General features: G+C 43.8%; 1 protein-coding gene across 4 annotated transcripts in view; it reads left to right on the top strand.

The window, feature by feature from the left end:
* LOC137426956 (uncharacterized) overlaps positions 1-23034 on the top strand; it is a 145790-nt gene that overhangs the window by 89291 nt on the left and 33465 nt on the right. For all 4 annotated transcript variants that reach the window (XM_068116018.2, XM_078778825.1, XM_078778822.1 and 1 more), the window contains 6 exons: positions 15881-16221; positions 16494-16764; positions 17952-18074; positions 19054-19197; positions 21415-21572; positions 21730-21787. In XM_068116018.2, the coding sequence (XP_067972119.2) occupies positions 15881-16221; positions 16494-16764; positions 17952-18074; positions 19054-19197; positions 21415-21572; positions 21730-21787 (1095 nt within the window). The remainder of the gene's footprint in view (positions 1-15880; positions 16222-16493; positions 16765-17951; positions 18075-19053; positions 19198-21414; positions 21573-21729; positions 21788-23034) is intronic.

The following is a 23034-nucleotide window of genomic DNA, read 5'->3' as shown; positions in this document are numbered from 1 at the left end:
CAAAGAAAGTATTTCCTTTATTTAAATGCAACTGGTTATACCGAGTATAGGAGGTGATTAACATTTTTCTGCATAAAATGATTATAGTGTAATAATCAGCCTCCATAATATATTTTTGAGGCTATGAAAGTTTCAAAAGACAGAATTTCAAAGGCAAAGTTATTTGCAATGCATTTAGGTAGACCAAGGTCCACCATACAAGAAACAAAGCAGCAAGAGACCCACTAACAGAGTCTCACAATTAATTTGTTAGGCAATGGAAAGAAAAAGGTAAGTAATGTTTTTAGTTTTAAAAGACAGTGGCGACCATCGACGCCTTTATTCAGACAACAATAAGTTTCCTTTAAATTTCCTGTTTTAGGATTCGCGTGGATCGACCTGTTCCTGCGCCCTCTTCCGACACGTCGTTCCTCAGTTGGTTAACTTTGTCTAGCATAATGCTACCCAATCTTCGTCACTCTTCTGACTCCCAGGTGATGGAATTGTCAGTTTCCTCCAGAACTGCCTCTCGCTCGTGCATGGTCAGACTTGTCAACTCTCGAATATATTCAATCGGGCCGGCTGTGCATGGTTTAGTTAAATCGGGGTCAAGGGTTGAGGGCAAGGTGGCATGGGATTGAGAAGGTGACTGTTCTCGTACAGGGATGTCTCGTTCATCTTCTTTTCGTTCCTGGACCACCATTTATTGTTCACCTGTACCTGCATCGCAAAACTTACTGCCCCATGCAAAGAAAAAGCTCACTGCCTTTTCCCATCCTGCTCCGTGCAATGTTGTCTCATTCCTCCAACTCAAAGCTGAAGCACATATTTCCCATATACACTTGCATTACCGCACCTTCATATTTGAATATCTCAAGAATAATTTTAAATGCAAAAATATTACACATTCGCATCACATCACATCACATCACATCACATCACATCACAGCCGGTAGTCAAAATCCTGCCACTTGTTTACCTTTTTTAGAACCCCTTTTACTCATACCTTCATACTTGACAGCTGAAGTGGGCTCATTTTCCCCGAGTACCTGACTTGTACCTCCATGAGCCTGCGGATAAAAATGCTCAAACAAAACATTCCAGCATTTTAATACCATCCTCCCTTTTCCTGTTTGGTATGATATACTTCACTAGTCAAAGCTTGTTCAGCCACTGGTTATCATGGGTATTGGTCCCTTTATGAAATGCACACTCTCTCATTCGACTAGGGCACGGCATCAGAGACAGTGGCCCGTGGAATTACTTACAGCCCACCTGAAATCTCACCTGTGACACACGCATCCGCTTTCTTTTGGACAAACCAATGAAAATACTGGGAACTGTCGTCTCCCATGGCTTTCCAATCACTATACAAAGGTTTTTGCACCAACCCTCCTCAGTCCTACCTTTTCCCCAGATATTTCAAATGTAACTGCTTGTCTACCTACTTGTCCAGACTGAACCATGATACTTTTCTTTTGTGTGTCTACCTACTTTTCTTTGCAACTGTCAGTCCGTTCATGTCCACCAGCCTCAATACCTCCTTACTTCGAAGAAGAAGAACCTTTATTACTCTCTTCTCCCATTTGGCGTGAAATATCGAGAGTATGCGTCTCCCCACAAAGCTCCGCCCACAATCACCAATCCTGTTACTCGGTAACAATAATGAGAAAGCGCATCCCTTATACATTACAATTTCACCTCTGTGTGCGCATGCGTGAATATGTAGTCCGTGTTTTCCCTACTCCCTGTAACGACACCCATTAGGTTCGTAAAAAGAACGAAACACGCAGCGAAGTATGTTGTTGCTATCCCTCCGGGCCACAGACCACACCACCCGGAACCAGAACTGCCCAACCGCGCACATCGGAAAGAGGCGCATCGTCCCGCGCATGCGTACACTCATCTCCACTATGTAGGTTCGTAGCGTATGATTATGCGTTCACCGCTTTTCAATCCGGCTCACTAGACATGTACAGATTCTCTATATCGAACCCTACCAAAGCCGGTCATTACACCACGAGCTATTTGGAGGACTTTCTGAATGGCCTTCCGGGAACTCTCACATTGAATGCAAACACAGGCAAGCGAGCATTCAGCATGATATCGCAAGCATATATCTTCCTACAATGTAATGTTCACAATTACCACCCTTTTTCCAGCTGGCTCCGACAATTTGTTCCAGAGGCGGGAGAAAAGAGGAATGAAAGAGTGAAGGTGAATAGAGAGTCTTGATTTTGGCAGTTTAACCATAAGAGGGTTGCAGGCAGATCTTGTGCGACCTGTAGGAATATTTGGGGGACAGAGCACAGTGGACAGAGCTGGGGGGGCAAGGCCGGAGAAGAGTCGGTAGAAGACAGAAAGACCACCTACCAGCCTGCGGTGAGTGAGTGAAAGGCCCTCGGAGTTAGCTTCATCACGGGAGATTCCAATGATTCTGAAAGCTTTGGTTTCAACAGCGTGAAGCCGAGCTAGGTGTGAGGCAGGAGCACCAGTACAGAGGGGAGAACAGTATTCCATTGAGCTGCGGATGAAAGCCTTGTATGTTGTGAGGAGCTCAGGTGTGCCAAGGAAGGACTTCGCACGACAGAGGATGCCCAGGTAGCGACTGGCTTTGGAGGCCAGCTTGGAAATGTGGTTTTCCCAGGAAAGATCATGGCAGATAGTGAGACCCAAAAGCTTGAGTGAGTTGTAGTCCTGTAGTCCGGTGGTGGTTAAACTGTGGTTGAAGTGCTGCTGCGGATGTTGTGGTAGTTTGGTTTTGGCGCATGGATTTGAATGAGGTTTTGGCGTGCATATACAAATGAGGGCACTACAAACAAAGTCCACTGTGGCTTGAGAAAAAGGAGAGCGCCTCCACCTCAAAAATAAGGTGGAACGGAGCCCTCCCAGGTTCCAAAGTATCCACCTCCGTAAATCTCCTCATAATGTTCTCTTGTTATACTTGTAATATTTTTTGTATAAACCCCTTCATGAGCCTTACAAACTTTTTTTAAAAGTGAAGTCCCAACTGAGAAAGGATGATTGATTACTTCCTGATGAGCACAGACCCGAAAATCAGAAGAGCAGGATGAATCAGAAAGATTATTTCCTGGCAGGAAGGGAAAATCTTTAACTCAATGCTGACTGAGATTGGTACTCGAGTTGAGGATAATTCAGCACCAGATTTTCCAGGATCAGAACCTCACATACCCTGGAGCAAACACTCAAAACGACCTCGATTTCACTTCTGGTTGATGGTGCACTTGGGTGTCCTATGGGCACTTCCCACGTCCCCTCCCATTAAATGGTGGAACCTCAGCTATTTGTGGATTCAAGGGAAATTTTGGATTATTTTGGATATCTTGGAAATAGTTTCAAGGGAAACTATTTGGGGATTCCTCAATGCGTATTCACCGATTGTTCGTTGAATATTTGTCGCTACATCCAAAAGTAAACTAAAATCTCTGCTTTCCAACTCTTCTTCAATGCCAAACTTTTCTCATTATTTCCTGTTTGTAATACTATACTCCTGTAGCAAAGCAAAAGGGGACCAAAAAAACAACAACAACCACGGTCCCCGAAAAGGCCAACCCCCGCTTTGCGGGGAAAAATGGCCTCTAAACGGTGGTATAATACTATACTCCTGTCTATTCCCAAATGGTTTCAACTGGCAAATTAGGCAATATCGGATCATTTATTTCTGAATTAAAACCTGTGTTACTGATCCACCCTCGTACCTCCAGACCCTGTTCGGGAATGGAAAAGGATGGAAAATCTTTTGGCGAGCTCGTTTACTTCCACCCCACTGCAACTTTGGCCTAGTTGGGACTCCGAAAGCACGAGTGATTCATGAGATGAGCCTCGCCTTCCTTTAGTGTATGGTACGATGCTCATCCGGTCTGATTACATGAGCCTCACACTGGTATATTGCACGTACGATAATCGTCCGGTCTGCGTTGCTTGGTCGATGGAGTTCACATCTCTGATATTCCCGTAATCCACGACTATATTTCTCAACCAGACTGTTTCACCACTGTACCCACAGTTGTTTCCTGGGAAGCCTGTTCTGACATCATGTCTGCAAATTTTGATGTCACATTTCATCTGGAATGCGTAGGATTAGACGAGAAACATGTATGACACATGATTATCCTCTTGAAATACATATTTGAAGAACATACAAGATATTTTAATCATGTTTATAAAATAAATAAGAGTTAAATCAATAAATGATTTTAAGTTACCATAATATAGAATGGCAGCGGTGGAGGGTAACCTAGTATTGCCAGTGAAGGTTTTTTTTCTCCCGTGATTATTCATCCTTGGCATCCCAGTAATGGTATCCAGGCGGATTTCAAGTTCGTACCCTTGAGGAATTTGTGTAAAAGACAAAAATCCAAGATGGCCACCACAAAATTTTGGAAATGCTCTTTTCTTCATATTGTAGTACACGTACACCCCAAGATTGTACACTTCATACACCCCAAGAGGACGAATGGCCGGAACGAGCTTTAACTCCAGGGCGTCTTTCGAACTTGGCGGGATTATTTCTGGTGCGCGTGGGAAGGTTTGAGGCCTTATCTGATTGGAAACACACGGAGTTACTCCAAACCCACCAAAAAAATGGAATGAACCAGGACCAAAAGTAAAATTCAACAAAAATTAATTTATTTAAAAGTAATTGGTCACCCAAATAAAATGAATGCGAGGTAAAAATTATTTCCTAATTTCACACGTCTCAACTCAGACTTGTATACAAACAAGGGGGAAAAGCTAATGAAAATAAAAGGTTTATAGTGCCGGCACTTAACATGTTGTTTAAGCGAGGGCGTCAAATGAGGCCGGCAGCATAAAGTGGCCTGCAGCCGTGTGCTAGAAAATCGCAAGATGGCGATTAGCTCCTCTTCGAGTCACCACAAACGTGAGGTGATTTTGTGTGGCCAGTCCCCTTTCGTTTTTGTCTCCCTCTGACTGACGTGCTAAGAGTTCCTCAAACCGCCGCTGTATTCCTCCTCCTCACAGGTGCACACGCTACCCAAACCCCACCAGCACAACCCACGCCTGCCTTCAACCAAGGCACCGAGACAGAGATCGACGGGATAGCTTCTTCTTTCTCTCTGTTACTATCCAAGGCTTCACGAAAGGATGCAGCACAACCACAGCCGTTTGCCAGTGTGACCAAGACAAAACGAGAGGAAGATAGCGAGATATGGCCGCTCGCAACCAAACTCAGGACAAGAGAGAGAAATGTGACTGCCTCCAACAAGCGCCAGGAAGAAGAGACCAAAATGGCAAGACAGCTTCTTTTTTCTTCAGCTCTCGAATGTTCGACCGCTGACGTCACACTCTATCCAATCACCGAGCGCTACTCAACCATCCCATCGCGCCTCCACCAATCAGGAAGGGTGGGGCGTGGCCTCTCCGTTATGAGTCATCGGGGGCGGAGTGTAATCTCTCTCCGAATGTTCACATGATGTTGAAGGTCGTGAGGCGGGGCTTGACTGGCATGATTGGCAAGTGTGCTGGGTGTTGGTCAGCCCTGCCGGCGTTGTGAGCGAATGGAGTCATTTGTTATGTTGTTTGGTGGGATTTTTAATTGCAATAAAGACAGAGGGAAGATCACAGAGGCAAATTACACACTGGGGAATTAATCTTTAAGCCCCAGAATTACTTAACACAAAGCCACGCCCCTTATGGCGACATGCAAATGCTTCTACCCAGACAGACGGCCTACTTAGGTACATTGAAATTCCTCTACGCGACACTGAAATTCCTCTACGCATGCTAATCTATACGATTCTGAATTTTCTTAAGGTATTTCATGCCTACCCCCCAATAAACGTGAAAGTGTGGCCTTAGATGGAATTCTCTCATCTCCCCTTCCTGTTCAGGATGGAGTTCCTCAAGGCAGTGTTCTGGGCCCTGTGCCTTTTTTTAGTATTCATCAATGATCTTTCTGACTCTCTGGAAAATCCTCTCTATCTCTTTGCTGATGACTCCACTCTCTGCCGCTCCGTATCTCACTGCTCAGATCGACAGTCTGCAGCCTCTTCACTCTCTGCAAACCTGGATAAAATTAAAAGCTGGTCAAACAAGTGGAACATGTCTTTCAATCTTGACAAATCTCCAACCCTCACTATGTCTCTCCGAAAAGACCGCCTGGACAACCCTCCCATCTACTTTCTCAACAATCCTCTTAAAGAAGTTCTGTCACTCAAGCTTTTGGGTCTCACTATCAGCCATGATCTTTCCTGGGAAAACCACATTTCCAAGCTGGCCTCCAAAGCCCGTCGCCGACTGGGCATCCTCCGTCGTGCGAAGTCCTTCCTTGGCACCTCTGAGCTCCTCACCACATACAAAGCTTTCATCCGCAGCTTGATGGAATACTACTCTCGCTCGGCTTCACGCTGTAGAAATCAAAGCTTTCAGGATTATTGGAATCTCCCGCAGTGAAGCTGATTCTGAGGGCCTTTCTCTCTCTCACTGCAGGCAGGTTGGTGGTCTTTCTGTCTTCTACCAACTCCTCTCCGGCCTTGCTCCCCCAGCTCTGTCTTTGCTGTGTCCCCCAAATATTCCTTCAGGTCACACAAGAACTTCCAGCAACCCTCTTTTTGCGAAGCTGCCAAAATCAAGACTCTCTGCTCACCTTCACTCTTTCATTCATCTACTGTTGTGCTTGTGTGCTTCCCTCTGTCTCTCCATATTGTCCCCCTCCCTTTATGATGTTTTATGTGTCCGTTTATGTTTTTTGTGTTTTATGTGCTAATGTGTGTTTGATGTGCTAGCTCTTACACGAGCCTCGATCTTGTATACAAAAAACACCCAAAAAAGTAACAATATTTTTGCAAACTGATGATGTATAGACATGAAATAGGATCTATGATGTATATATATATATATATATATATATATATATATATATATATATATATAGACTGTATATATATCGTCATTAGGAACATGATGAGGCTGCAGGTAAAACTGTAGTTTTCCTGTCCGCTCTTTTGTTGAGACCGTTTTCTGCTCTGAATGCTTGCATTGTTGTCATTAAACCTTGTATCAATCTTTCTGTTTCACAACTTGTGTCATGGTCTGAATGGGGCTATTGTTCTTACCCTATATATATATATATATATATATATATATATATATATATATATATATATATATATATCTCTCTCTCTCTCCTTGGGTGTTAAGTCATCACCAGATCATTGTATCTGGTGAGCGTGCACGGGCCCAAGTTTCCCTGATTTGACATGAATGTCGATGACATGGTTTGAATGAAGTTGGGCTTCCTACGTTGGAAAAACTGGTTGTTGCCACTTGGGCATCGTTTGCTCTGTGCTGTCTGGAGAGTGGACACTTCATTTAAACTCAATGGAGAATGCAGGCCCGTAGCGCTGGGGGGTGAGGGGGATGGAGTGGGAAAGGCATAGGGGAAAATTGCCCTCCTAGGTATAATTTTGCCCTCTCTAGAATCTTACTTACCAAAAATAACAAAGGTTAGCATGAGAAAAATTGATGAGCCTTTTGCATGGACCGAGGCCAGACCATGGTCTCGGGTATTAAACCTGAGAGAGAGAGAGAGACAGAGAGAGAGAGAGAGAGACAGAGAGACAGAGAGACAGAGAGACAGAGAGAGAGAGAGAGAGAGAGAGAGAGAGAGAGAGAGAGAGAGCAATTGAATGTGATTGTGAAAATTGTAAAAGGCATCAAGGGGTAAAGTATATATATATATTTTTTTTTCGGAAGATTCTGGCTCTGATTTTTATCACCGGGGTCGACATATCAAAAATATATCGACTCTGGTAGAATTTAATTTGACCGTCTCCATTCTTGCTTGTTCTCGCAGAAGCACCATCATCTCCAGTTGTTTTGATGAGTTTTTTTTTAAAGGAACGTCCCCTCTTGAATTTCATTCCCTCCCCGGATGCTCCCGGCTTGCTATATTGCTCCCGGCTTGCCCGGCGAACAACAGGCTATATTGTTCTCTAATACTCTTTTGATTGCCTCATTATTTTCTTCACTAGCCTGGAGGTCAAAGGGTCAGGAATGACTGGGATAGGGGTGGAGAACTGAGCAACTCCTCATCCATAAAATATCCCACATGGTCTGCACCTCAGCCTCTCTGAGTCAAACTCCTACTGCACGGCTTTGCGTGCAGACCCCTCTTTTTAACCAAATGTGGAGGTGTGAAAGGCGGGTGTCTGGCTCCTTAAAACCAGACTTGCGGGTAGGTGGAACCAGGCTTCTGGGTAGGTGGAACTCATTAGCCTTGATTGGCAGTCTGCCTAAGATAAGGAAAACTCTGATTTCAAACTCGGGCAGGTGGAGCTCATCAGCTTTGGCCGGCAGTACACCATCAATAGGGGCTACAGGCTCCTGCTGTTGCCTTGACACGGACTAGTTTACCCCTGCCATTTCTACTTGCACTGTGAACAAACTGGATTCTCATGTTTTATTTCAGAGCAAAAGACTGGTTGTTTCGTGTTATGGGTTCATGATATCTGCTCTTTTTTCCTCTTCTTCTTCTCTTTTTTATAAATTGCTACCTAACTTCATCTTCGTTCTTCTTTTCTTTTCTTTTGTAGACCGACACATTTAGTGGTTCTCAGCCTTGTTTAGGGCGATTTCAACAAATAAACAAGAAGACGTCATGCGGAGCACGATACTTGCAAAATACGCCCCCCCCTCCCCAAGAAAAAAAATTCCATTGATACAGCAAATTGTCCATTTCATCAAGATTAAAATTGACAATTTAGATCAAAGCTCGGGTCAATAGGAAGAAAACGGACGATTTTTCAGATGAAAATGCTGATTTTGGAAGGTTGACCTTGAGTTGACCTTTGACCTTTTGACATCAAAAATAGTTGGTTTCCCTATTTAGTGACTCAATGTGCAAATGCTGTTCAATTTTCAAGTCAACCGGATGAAAATTGACGGGTTTTTTCAGATAAAAAGTGATGATTCTGGAAATTTGACCTTGAGTAGACCTTTGACCTTTTGACCTAAAAATAGTATGTTTCCCAATTTAGTGACTCGATATGCAAATGCTATTCAATTTCCAACTCAATCGGTTGAGAATTGATGGCTTTTTAGATGAAAATTGATGTTTTGTAAAATTTGACCTTGAGTTGACCTTTGACCTTTTGACCTCAAAAATAGTATGTTTCCCAATTTAGTGACTCGATATGCAAATGCTGTTCAATTTTCAAGTCAATCGGTTGAGAATTGACGGTTTTTTAGATGAAAATTGATGATTTTAAAAATGTAACCTTAAGTTGACCTTTGACCTAAAAATAGTTCATTTCCCAATTTAGTGACTTGATATACAAATGGTATTCAATTTTCAAGTCAATCGGATTTAAAATGGCGATTTTAGAAATTTGACCTCCAGATGACCTTTGACCTTTGACCTCCAAATCAATAGGCTTCTCAATTGGGACGACGTATACAACTTGGTGAAGTTTCGTGACGATCGGTTTAGAATTGTGACCTGCAGGCCGGTGACAAACAGACAAACAGACAAACAGACAGAACCACAAACGGAACCGACCAATATACTTGAGAAATCTTCGATTTTGCAAGTAACAAAAGTCTGTTTACTTCAGCACTGAAAGTGGATGGAAGTTACGTTTTCACCCCTGTCTGTTTGTTTGTGAACAAACAAATCCCAAAGTTGTGCACAGATTCGGACGAAATTTGGTGGACGAGTTGGGTATGTGACTCGGACGAAATGATTAGATGTTGTTGAAGATTCGGATCTGGATCTGCATCCGATAATCTTTTCGGTGATTCTTCACCATCGAGAGATGGGACCAAAAACAATACGCAAAGCACGATATCTTAAAAAGTTGTGAACGGATTATGACAAAACTTGGTGGATGAGTTGGTTCGGCAACAAGAACAAGTCGATGAGATTTTGGTTGTGGTCCGGATCCAGATCGGTGGGATGCAAAATGTAAGCTGTTGAGCCTGGTGGAGGTACGCGCTCTACCGAGTACCGTTCTAGTTACTACAATGTTCATACGACTCCAGTTCCAGTACTCTTATTTTGCACCTAATAAATGCCTTCTGCTTCTCCTTACCTCCCTGTTCAAGCACCTTGGTCTCTTACTACCTCTAAATTTACACCTCACTGGAATATGATACAATTAACCTGAACACTAGTGGGGCGGCTTAGCCCAAATATTCAAAAGAATTGTGCATTTTGTGAAACAAGCACCAGATTTGGCACAAATGTACATTAATATGTTGCGAACATTTTCAGATATTGGGCCACTTGAAATTCCGTAATTTTTTTTTCAAATTTTTTCAAATTTCGTAATTTCAAATTTTTCGGGTGACACCGTCACAATTTCGGTCTTCGAGGCCGGCCGATAGGCAAAGTGTGACCGGAAGGGACGAGGTTCTCCTGACCACGTGGCCCTCGATCTGGGAAGCGAGAGGCGTTCCATTAGTGGACGCGCCCCTCACGCCCGACTTTTGGGCGGCCCCGGCAGGCCGTTTGTTTTGACGTTCCGTGACAGGCCCCGCACCCCCACCTCCGGGCCGACCGGAAGCTTGTGCTGAGTACATCATACCTGAACAACTCAGTGAGGCAGAACACAGCAGTGCACACCAGTGTGACCCCTTCAGTGCATAAATCAATTAACCTGTCCACTGCAGGGCATATAGAAATGAAGTTATTTTCTGCATATAATAATAATATAAGTTCAGTTCTATATAACAATTTCTGTTATCACCACTACCACTACAACTACCACTACTACAAGCTTTGTCTGGAATTTTGTGGACTAACAGACAAACAGACATACAGACAAGCTGGGATCAAAACATTACCTCCTTCCACCATTGAGTGTAGAGGTAAACATCATGGAAATTATATCATGCCCTAGATTTAATTCATGCTTACCCGTGTATTTGCTTCACTGGTTCACAAGGTCTTTTGCATACATGTAATTCAGACTCTCGTCTTCATTGCTGACCACACAATGTTCGCAACATATTAATGTACATTTGTGCCAAATTTGGTGCTTGTATCACAAAATGCACAATTCTTTTGAATATTTGGGCTAAGCCGCCCCACTATATCGGCCGGCCTCGAAGACCGAAATTGTGACGGTGTCACCCGAAAAATTTGAAATTACGAAATTTGAAAAAATTTGAAAAAAAAAATTACGGAATTTCAAGTGGCCCAATATCTGAAAATGTTCGCAACATATTAATGTACATTTGTGCCAAATTTGGTGCTTGTATCACAAAATGCACAACAGGTTTGCTATGCTGCTACACTACACTGCACATTTACTCTTTGAAGGTTGCCCATTTCCCTGATGCTGATCACCCTCCTTTTAGCGACCATATATTACGTATATTATGTAACGCACAGGGGAGGAGGTTGTTAAACCAGCGGTATGCGAGGTTGTGGTAGAGGTTGTTTCAACCTGCATCACGTGGCATACTTACCTTTTTTCTTGTACGATTAATTAGCACTGTAGGCAAGCAGGTTGCTTTAACGATTTCCTTCTTTATTCCAGCTTCTTCTTTTGGATGCAACACAGGACTGCAGGTAGCGTCACTGGCTGAGGGAGTGGTTGTGCCACTGATGCAGTGTCCCTCTTATAGCTAGGTAGCTAACACAAACTAGAACTAGAACGCCACTCAGTGGAGCGTATACTCCCGCCGTGGGTGGCCGCTGCAGAGCCCTATCTTCCAATGGTAAAAAAACCCTTCAAAAAATTGCTGGATCCGGAATAATATCCTGAGCTTCACCAAAAACTAATCAATTCTTCCTTATCTCAAAGGCAATCATCCCACCAACTTAGATCCAAATCCGTTCAGAACATTTCCAGATATCTTGTTCACAAACACACGAATACACGAACATACGAACACACACACACACACACACACACACACACACACACACACACACACACACACACACACAGACACGATCGAATGCATTACTCCCTGGCGGGAGTAACAAGAAAAAGAGCAATCAGAGATTGCAAACCCTCGCCAGGATGTATTTTCAGTGGTTTTTTTAAAGGCTTTTGTGTTAAAACAAATATGGCGGCCGAACTACGTGACCGATGACGTCATCATTATTATTTTTTTCTCCACAAGTTTATGCCGACATAGCGCTCAAGAAATTTCATCTTGATTGGATGAAGTTTTGTACTTGTCGAATTATGACGTCATAATGGAAGCACCTATGACATTGTCATTAACATATTTTATTCCCCATGGTGACTTCTTTACAATGAGCCATGTCTCAATTTTTTCCATTCAGCGGTTTTGGAGATATAGAGGTGCAAAGTTTTTTGGTTTTTCCAAGATGGCGGCCGAACCACGTGACCTATGACGTCATAATTATCATTAAAAAATTCTACAGGTGGAGTTGCACCTATGGTGAAAATTTCCTGTCAATCGGACCTATGGTTGCAGAGAAAATCATATTTATTCTGTGCAGACAAACAGACAGACAAACAGACAAACAAACGGACTCAAATGCAATACCCTCTCCTCTGGCAAGGGTAACAATGCGACTGTGTCGCCAATATGCCTCCGCAACGTCCCACAACGGGTCGATGGCCTCGTTCACTGTCCTAAAAATAAATAAGTTTGAATTCAAATCCCTTCAGCTGTTTTCAAGTATCACATCTTCACCAGCCATGACAGGTTTCACATCGATCAGTGAAGCAGTTTCAGCGAAGGTTTTTTTTTTAAAATATCGGCTTTCAAGCTAATATGGCTGTCATACCACATGACATATGACCTTTAAAAAATGTATATTCTGCATATGTATGGGTAGGGGATCACATATGTGAAGTTTCGTGTTGATCGGATAAGGTTTGTTTTTCTATCCAAGATGGCTGCTAAACCACGTGACCTACAAAATCATCATTTTCAAACTATATGCAACAATGGTGTTGGAAGATATTTCTAAAATTTTGCATCGATAGGGCGAGCGGTTTCAGAGATATAATTATTTAATATTTTCTTTCAATCCAATATGGCTGTCAAACCATGTGACCAATGATGTTTTCGTGATCATCTTTTAATCGCCATGCCTAGTCAATGACACACAAAGTTTCGAGTCAATCGATTTGGTGGTTTGGGAGAAGATGTTTTTTAATGTGTTAGGTTAAATCCAATATGGCTGCCAAACCACGTGACCTATGATGTCATATATTTAATATTTCAATAAAAATGGGTCATAGATCATGTGCATGCAATTTCAGATTTTTAGGATAAGGAATTCCATTAAAACATTTTTGGCTGGTATACCACATCACCTATGATGTCATCATTATCATGCTTTTGTTCCCCATTGGGAGTATTGACAAAGTGCCAAGTTAAAATTTTTCCATTCAGCTGTTTCTGAGATAGTTTTTTAAATTATTTGTTTTTAATCCAAAATGGCTGCCATACCGCGTGACCCATGACGTCACAATTATCATAGAAACATTCTGCATGGGTGTCTCTCCTACCCTGAAAGTTTCGTCCCAGCAGACATATGGTTGCTGAGAAAAACGAGGTATAGTTCGGACGGACAACCCAAAAACATAATGCCTCCGAAAACATAAACGTCGACTTCGGAGGCGGAGGCATAAAAACAAAAACCTTCACATTGCGATACAAGCATGAAACTAAGCACTTTTCTTCTTGTATAGATATTTTTCAAATGCAGTCGATTAGCCAACTCGAAAATTAAACATGGCGTCCATTATTTTCAAAATGGTCGCCAATATTGCTGACATGTGCAATAAACCATCTCTTATCTTCCCCATCCAAAACCTTGATTTCTGCTACCCCCGTCAATTCACCCCAAATCCACATTTTCTTGAAATGCCGACTTTTTTCATTCCTGGAAGTTCCAGCAGTGTCCATGTGTTTTATACTTTATCACCACCGCCCCCCCCCCCCTCGCCTCCTCGCCCCAAGCCCTCTCCCTCCCACAGATCTTCCGTTGTCCCTGTTCTCTGCTGTTGTACTTGTGTGCTTCTCTCTCTCTGCCCATCTTGTCTCCCGCTCCCTTTTTTGTATATTTTGTGTGTCCGTTCGTTGTTGTTTTTCGTGATTGATGTTAGCTCTCACACGAGCCTAAATCTTGTATACAAAAAAAAACAACCCAAAAAACCTTTTCATAATTTGGGATGTACGCTTAATCAATACAAAATCATAGAACTACATATTATCTAAACAAAGAGGTACCGGAGTTAAAATTTTCAATTAGAAATTTCATACTCGCTTAACCTTAACTTGAACCAGAATCTGTACACACAGCACATTTACACCCCGGACACACGCGCTACCTTGGAATCCATTGTGGAAATGTTCCACAACAACCGTTTTTCCTCATCGCTACTTTCTCACGGTATCTTCCCTTACCTCTTCGCTTTTGGTTGGACTCGTATGAAACCATAAAACCCCATTAAAACGAAGAAACAAAGGCCGAAACCAACATGGGATGTGAAACACGCGTGAAAGCTTCTTTTAAGCTTCTGCGTAAAAAAATAATACGCGTGACGTCACGCGATACGTACTGCGTAATGACGCTTGCCGGCTTTCGATCAAGGCGTGACATCTCTCATGACGTCAGGAGGCCATGGCGACGGGGCTCTTTCTTCGCAGGCGGATATACAGAGTGCCGAGGCAGAATAGGAAGAGCTGTACGAACGCGGCGAGTTAACCCAGTACCTCATGACGGCTCAGCCTGTAAAGGTGTATTTCATTAAGCCGCTTGGTCTACCGGTCTCACACTGACATGAACGACCAGGTGGGACGTCTTATGGATGACGTCAGAGCGGTGTTACGATCCACCAGCTGCTTAATCAATGGCGTGCATGCAATTGAATGTGATGACGTATTGAATGATTGTGTATATATATTTGGGCGGTGGTAGACGGTTGGGGGTAAAGTTGCATGAACGGTTAAATGAAATTCAAAATAAATAAATAAATAAATAAATGATCGGAGAATTGTAAAAGTTTCGAGTGTTTCAGGGTGGCGTTTAAAGTGCGTGTGTACGTTACGGTGGGTGACAAATGGGTGAAAGGGACTCGATGGCCAAAGCCACGTGATCGTATTCCCTGTGGGTGGGGTTTGTGCATAAAGGGGGTGTGGCGGGCCGAGTGGGCGGGGCGTTTTGCGTTGGCTTCGATCAGGCAGGTTTTGATAAGTGGGCAATGCATAACGTGATGATGGGTTGGAGTCTTATTTGTTTGAAATTCGATCAGAGCGTAAGATGATTAATTTGATGTATAAGCCATAAAACTGGGCGCGAGAACAATAGTATTTGGACATTTTGTAAGTTGCTGTCGTTACCTGTGTGAGATGGTGACTCCACTCCAGGTTGTAAAGTATTGGGTTCAAATCCTGACGTTCTTCATTTAAACGCTCTTCTTCAATTCTTATTCTTCAATTCTTCTTCTTCTTCAATTCAATTCTTCAATTCAATTCTACAATTCTTCAATTCTTCTACAATTCTACAATTCAATTCTTCAATTCTTCAAGTTCTTCAATTTAAACGTCTACAAAAAGTGCTTGCTGGTCCAGCTAAATGGAACTTGTTGTACAATATATAAAATTTGAAACGGTTGTTTCTTCTAAACGTAGTTGTGGATTTTTTTTGGTTAAAGAAAGAAAGGTAGTTGGCATTGTGTGACCATCACATGAATGGAGACGAATTTGCTGAAGCACGTGTGTGGTCTTGTCATTTTGTCCTGTGCTCTTTTGCTCCTTGTGTAATGATCTGTTGCTGTGCTGTTTATATTGAAGTCTCGCAGATGACCAGATTCCCATGGTGATTTATCCAACTGGAATGCTTCCCGGTCAGCCACTGTCCTGATTGGAATGGTCATCCACCCCCCCCCCCCCCACTCCCCTCTTCATCCGTTCTTTCCAGTGTGAAGATACCGGAGATTCTTTCCTGGTGCTTGTGGTGCTGCCACTCACCACCCTCCTGGTTCCGTCCCTGATCGCCTGCTGGTGCATGTTGTGGAGCCGTTCTCAGCATCCCTGCAGGATGTCCGAAGGAGTCGGGGCAGCGGCGAAGGTGGCGATCGGAGGTGCCAGCATCACTAACGGGCACACGTGGCGCACGGTCGAGCCGTTTGTTTCCCCCACTTGCTGTGGCGTTTGTGAGCAGCCTGTCCTGCTTGCCGGAGCTGTGTGTGACATGTGCTCACTGCATGTTGACTCTGGCTGTGTCCACAATGCTGACCATCTGCTTTCTTGCAAGGCAAGGTCTGTATATATTTTGCCTTGTTTGATATGCCATTCATGTCATGCTACACCTTCACATGTAATCTGTTACACACACAAACACACACACACACACACACACACACACACACACACACACACACACACACACACACACACACACACACACACACACACACACGGATGCTTTGAGACCTGGAAGGGGCTCCTTTCCACTTTCTGAAACCCACATGGAGTTAGCAACCAACGATACATACGTGCTTTTAATATTGTGGTTTCCCCCCCCCCCCCAGTACTTCCCTTCCGAGTCAGGATGGCACGATGTCTCACCTATGGGTGAAGGTGAACATCTCGGAGAGCGTTCCATGTGCAGAATGTGCGGCGCCTTGTGCCTCCAAGCCCTTGCTGTGCCACCAACGTTGTGCTTGGTGCCAACGTGTTGTGCACGTCATGTGCCTCGAGGTTTTGCATGACCAGTCCTGCGATTTTGGGCCCTTGCAGCTTGTGCTGTTACCACCCCATTACCTACACATTGCCGGTGTGGCTGCTGAACAGGGGGAGGAAGTGAGTGTCATTAAACCTTTGATGTGGAGAAAATTGTCAATGAGATGAAATTGAGGAGCATGGAAACTGTTTATCGAGTACATGCTGTTACGGATTCGTCACTTCCGCTGTTGTGGTTTTCATCCACTGTAAACATTTTTGATTTCATGTACTATTATTGTTGTCGTTTAAGGGAAATAAATATTGCTATTTTCAAAAGGTAAAAAGTTAATGTTTTAAATGAAACCGGAACCGGACGACGAAGAAGAGGAAGAGGAAAAAAAAAGAAGGCGGAGCGAGAGTTCGACAAGAAAGCCGAGCTGCTTCGAGTTCTGGAGCAAACGCTGGTGAACGGGAGTCACTAGCGAACTTTCAGGTTTCCCGGGAAAGGGATTCTTGTGACAGAGTTGTTATCGCTGTGACAGATCAACCTGCGTGTCAGGTTTTGGCGGTTGATTCCGAGGAGAATCATCGTCGTGCCATTACGCCTCGAACGGGCCGTCGGCCATTTTGCCTCGCGCGCTTTGCGCTTCGCTCAAGGTTTCATCTCGCTTCGACCATTTTCACCGCATTCAGACGTTGATCTGGTGTGTGTGTGAGTAACGTGGATTTTGAAGGTAAATCTGCAGTTCGCCGATTTGGAGCCGGGAAACGTCCATACCCGAGGGTGTGATTTCCCAGTCGCCTGGAGGGCGCCTTTGGATTTCCCAGTCGCCTTGAGGGCACCTTTGCGCAGCTTTGGCAGCAGGACTGTAACTGCCAACCCAACGGGATTCTGGTCTCGATTGCACATTGTTCTGACGATCCCTGGAGCGGAACGACTTTGGCTTGAAGCCGGAATCAACTTTGGCTTGAAGCCGGGATTAGAGACTTTGGGAATGTTCTTCTTTTCGCTCACTTGGAGCACAGTGAGTTATATTGTACGAACCTGATGGTACCATCATAGGAAATACATATTGGTTGTACAATTGATTACTATTGTTGTTGTACTGTTATTCTTGTGTGATCTTAATACAATACTTGTTTGTTTGTAACAATTGGTGTGGCTTCACCGTTGATCTTTGACATACAGAATAACACATTTTTCTGCCGTGACTCCTCTCGGGGCTTGGAGGTACACCGTGACCAGGGGGTTTGGGGAGGAGCACGTAACAATGCTAAAGAATTATTTTCTATCTCTGCATCTGCCCTTCTTGCATTTGTCACAGCCTGACCTTCCCAATGTTGACCCTGAATGGTCACCCTTGTTGGTGCTCACGAATCGAAGGAGTGGAGAGAAAATGGCAGAATCCCTCTTGCAGGCTTTTCGGGCTTTGCTCAACCCAATACAGGTATCGTCCTTTACTGGTCATCTGATTGTACATGGGACAGTAGGCTTCACGTAAAATGAAATGCATTGCTTCCCTGCTGGAATCGGTAGACAAGTAGGCCTTGACTGTCTTGATGGTCACGGAGGAATCTTTGCATGTATCACGTGCAGGGCAAAGACTTGAAATATCCGTAAAGATTTGTACCAATTGCAACGACAAGAGCAGGACACTCGCCATGGTAGACGGGATTTGAGCCTGTGATCCCAGCATCATGGGTCAAGTGCTCAGATGCGATCGCCAAACCAGCCGGCGGATGAATCCGACCCTGCTGAGGATTGACTGCAGAGTCGGGCGGCTTAGAGGCATGTTGAGTGCATGCTCTCAACAGCTGTCACAAATCTTGAAAAAAAAAAAAAAAAGTGATATTCTTGGAGTTTTTTTTCTGCAGTTGCTGAATGGTGCTGAGAGAAAGACCAAATGAAGACTTGAGTTGCAAAATAACACTTAGCGAAATTATCATACACTAGATAGAGTTCCTGGTTCTAACCCGCCTTGCTCAAAAATGTGATAAGTACTTTTTACACTCTTCTTCAAATGTGCGCATTTGTGATTTGGTGATGAACCCCCTCTAAGGGTTTAGGATAGGTTCTGGGTTTGATATGAAGCCGACTTTACTTTTTCAAACATTACATCTGCTTTCATGTGGAAAAATTAAATACTCGTTTTGATATATCTAATAGCTTCCCTAAAAATGATGACTTCCTCAGTTGTCAGTTTGTTGGGACCTGCAACCTTTAAAAAATGATTTCAATGGGACTTTACCAACAAGGTTTTGAAAGTGGATAAAGCTTTGGTCGAATATTTAAAAAATACATTTTCACGAGGATATTTAAGCAATTGCAATGATTACTTTTGATATTTAACAATTTTAAAATATTATTCCTTTAAAGAATAATTGTCAGTGGCACTGCAAAGTTCTCACGAAGTGAGTTGCTTGCAGGTCATGGATCTTAACGACGTACCTCCCATGGATGCTCTTCGACTCTGCACGCTGTTCCCATGCCACGTGACGCGTTTGCTCATTTGTGGTGGTGATGGCACCATTGGATGGGTCCTCGATGCTGTGGATACACTAAGAGAGCAGGTGGGTCAATCCACACACTATAGTGGGCCGGCTATTACATACTAGTGAATTGTGCTTCCATTCTCAAAGCACATAAATATGACAAAGAATGAGTGAGCAGTACGAACACTTTATTTGTGCGCAGACCAAGCTCTGCCCCTTTCCTGGTCGAAGGAGCGAGCGAGGCTACACCGGCCAACTTTTGTTTACAGATATTTTGATTCGTAGACATTTTTGGACAGTTTTGTAACTTTTTCTGGAATCTTGGTCTTGTGTTACATCAGTATGCAAAATTTAAACATTCTAGCCCACCTAGAAAGTAAGATACATTTATATTGTCCTGTCAGCCCACGGTCAACACCGCTGGGTGACGAATGACCGATCGTTCTTACTGCCGAGGCGCATAGCCGAAATTATGGAGGTTGGTCCGTCATGAGCGGGTAGAGGAACCAAATTGCTTACCTGCATGGAGCTCACAGGGCTTATACTTGAACACAGAAACATGACAAATGAAAAATGCCACAAGAATAAATTTAATGAAAGTCAAGCATGGCAAAATAAAGGTTGAGGTAAAATAAATCCGAAGATGAGACGTCACCACTCGGACACGAAAACACACAAGGGAAAAGATTAAATAAAAATAAATGTTCTAAGCCGGCCGGCACTCAGTGTTGTGTCTCAAATGGCCTCTAGGAGCCTCGGAGTTTGATGGCCGCGGCAGTCCGTGCAGCCCCCCGCGCGGGAAACGCTCCAACAAATGGCACCGAAAACACCCAGGCGTGAGCAAGCAGCCAACCGGTCCTTCTCGTTTTCACCGCCAAGCAGGACGTGGCTCTCTCCTCTCCCGAAAAGCACCGAGTCAAACAACACCCCCTCCACCGACGTTGGAGAGGTTCACAGAGCTCTGAAACGTTATCTCCACAGGCGCACCTGAGACAAAGTGACTTCCCGAGCCGAGACAGAGACAGAGACAGAGACAGAGACAGAGACATACACACACACACACACACACACACACACACACACACACACACACACACACACACACACACACACACACACACACAGAACACACTACTGAGCAAGAGCCAAGAGACCCGCTCTTCTTCCCTCCCTCACAATGCTGCCCACGCAGCCAAGAGCTCCTCACTCTCTGCAAAATTACACCAAAATCACTAGCATAGCAATGGCGAGCTTCTCGTTCAAGCCAGAACCAGCAGAGAGTCTTCTTCTTCCTTTTCTCCTCCTGCTCGAACCTTCTCCCTCTGACGTAATCCCTGACCAATCATGAACCTCGAGGCGTGGCCTCGCGGCCCTGCTCTTTCTAGAGGCGGGGCTTAGTTGCCGATTCCGATTCCTTGGAGGTGGGGTTTAGTCTGCTCGGGAATGTACGGGTCCTGTCGGCGGTTACGTCGGTTGTTGTTGTTGTTGTTGTTGTTGTTGTTGTTGTTGTTGTTGTTGGAGGTGGATGCATGGCGGGCCTCGTAGATGTAAAAAAAACGTAGGGGAAAAAAACCACAGGAGGCAATCACATACTGGGGAAACTAATCTTAACCCCAATCTAGATAACACAAGCTCCACCCCTTATGTGAAGACACATAAACAATAATAAACACTGCTTTCCTGCTTAAATACATCGAGATTGGCTTCCTACTTGCATGCGGTCCATGCTACCCTACACAGTTCTATCTCCACAATGGTATTTCATCCCCTACCCCCACAAACGTAACAATATCATTGAGTGGTTATAATTAAAAGAGCTTTCTATATTTAATTCCTGGAAAGTGAGGAGGGATTTGGGTGTGTAGGGTGTGGATTCCACCATTTTTTGCATATATAATAAATGGATTGTCTGACAGCGTGTTGCTAACGCTTCCGAGAGCTGAGTGTAATCCGAAACTTTGGCACGAGACACCAGCCCCTTTGTTTTCTATTTGAAGCATAAATTGCTGCCGTGTATGCAGTGTTTGGGTCGAGGCAATTCCCAGAGTTTTTGTTCCACGAGTTTGATGGACGTGCATCGCTTGTATCCATCTTTATGGCGATTTTCTTTAAAAAAAAGAAAAAAAGACATACGACGTTTGAAAATTTACATCTGATAAAGAATCCAAAAGATGCTTATACCTGTATTCCCTTTATTTAAAAACTTCAAATAAAGTTTGATGTCATCCCCACACGTCTCTGCTCTCAACATGTTATAAACGGCATTGATAGGACCTGTGTCTGACTGACCCTCAGGGACTTTTGCAAAGTGTGCCGGTTCTGGCAGTGCTGCCTCTGGGAACGGGCAACGATCTGGCTCGATGTTTGGGATGGGGTGAGGCCTATGCAGGGGATGACCTCCCATCCGCACTGCTATCTTGTGTCCATGATGCTTCTCCGGTTAACCTTGACAGGTAAGCATCTTTTGACGGGGTGCCAATTGTGTAAGGCTGTCCGTCAACAACTCAGTACTTTGTATTTATTTTTCTTTTCAAACAGTTTGTTTCGTTTCATTGATTTAAAAGTTATTAAATAGTTTTTTTTCTGTTTCCCCGACCCCTCCCCCACAAGATGGACAGTCACTATCTCCAGCAAAGCATACCTTGGTTTAAGGAAGCCTTCTTGCAAGGTTTGTTCTATGGGTGTTTTCGTAGCACAAGTCATCATTTAAAGACACCGAATTTGAATGCTGAAGCTCTTGTTTCTATGAGAGATTTAAGATCTTGATGAAGTTTATTTCATTTTTCTTTTCATTAAAAAAAGTCACAAACCAGTACATAATTACATTTTTCCATGTCGTATGTACAAGTTATCTCAGAAAAAATGGTTGATTGTGTGTGTGTGTGTGTGTGTGTGTGTGTGTGTGTGTGTGTGTGTGTGTGTGTGTGTGTGTGTGTGTGTGTGTGTGTGTGTGTGTGTGTGTGTGTGTGTGTGTGTGTGTGTGTGTGTGTGTGTGTGTGTGTGTGTGTGTGTGTGTGTGTGTGTGTGTGTACGTACGTACGTACAATATAAACAATATGAAAAACACGGTCCGAGAAGCTGTGTGATGAGATGTCTATCAATTACATACTGGTTGAATGTGTCAGTTGCATCCCCACTACACGTACGTCTAATAATTATGTATTATTGTTATGTACCTTTTGAGCTTCGACCCCTGCCTATATCAAATGTCTACGCCAGACCATTTAGATCCCGCCAGACCGTTTTGACCCTCCCCCCACAGACCCTTTAGACCACCCCCAGGCCCTTTAGACCCCCCCAGGCCCTTTAGACCCCCCCCCCCCAGGCCCTTTAGACTGCACAGGCCCTTTTACACCATTTAGAGCACTTATACATTTTAAAACCGTTTTTACATGCTTGAGAGATTATTATTTTTTTGTTGAATACCAAGTCGAGGTTTGTGTAAGAGCTAAGAGGTCACGTGATCGTAGTCGCGTTATTAGAGATTGTACACTTTTGACCCCTTAGATGCTAACTTCATCTCTTCATGGTCTTTTGGGTTTTTGGGGTCTTTTGAATTTTTGTGTCCTTTGGGTTTCTAGGGTCTTTGGGGTCTTGAAGGGTCTTGAAGGGTCTTGAAGGGTCTTGAAGGGTCTTGAAGGGTCTTGAAGGGTCTTGAAGGGTCTTGAAGGGTCTTGAAGGGTCTTGAAGGGTCTTAAAAGGTCTAACGGGTCTTGGCAGTCTAAAGGGTCGAAGGGTACATTCCAATAGTACATAATTAATAGACAAGATGCAACTGATGTTCAAACGGTATGTAATTTACAGACATGTAGTTACACGGCTAAATGGACGGATGGACACCGCGGATTGGTGTCGACTACAAGCCTCCACGCACTATCTGCAATGTCAATTCAAAACTGAAGGACACAAATCAAC

This window comes from Myxine glutinosa, chromosome 5 (assembly GCF_964187855.1).
Source record: "Myxine glutinosa chromosome 5, kmMyxGlut1.1, whole genome shotgun sequence".
Lineage (NCBI taxonomy): Eukaryota > Metazoa > Chordata > Myxini > Myxiniformes > Myxinidae > Myxine > Myxine glutinosa.
The sequence above is the reverse complement of the archived record's forward strand: the minus strand, read 5'-3'. Positions and strand labels throughout refer to the sequence as shown.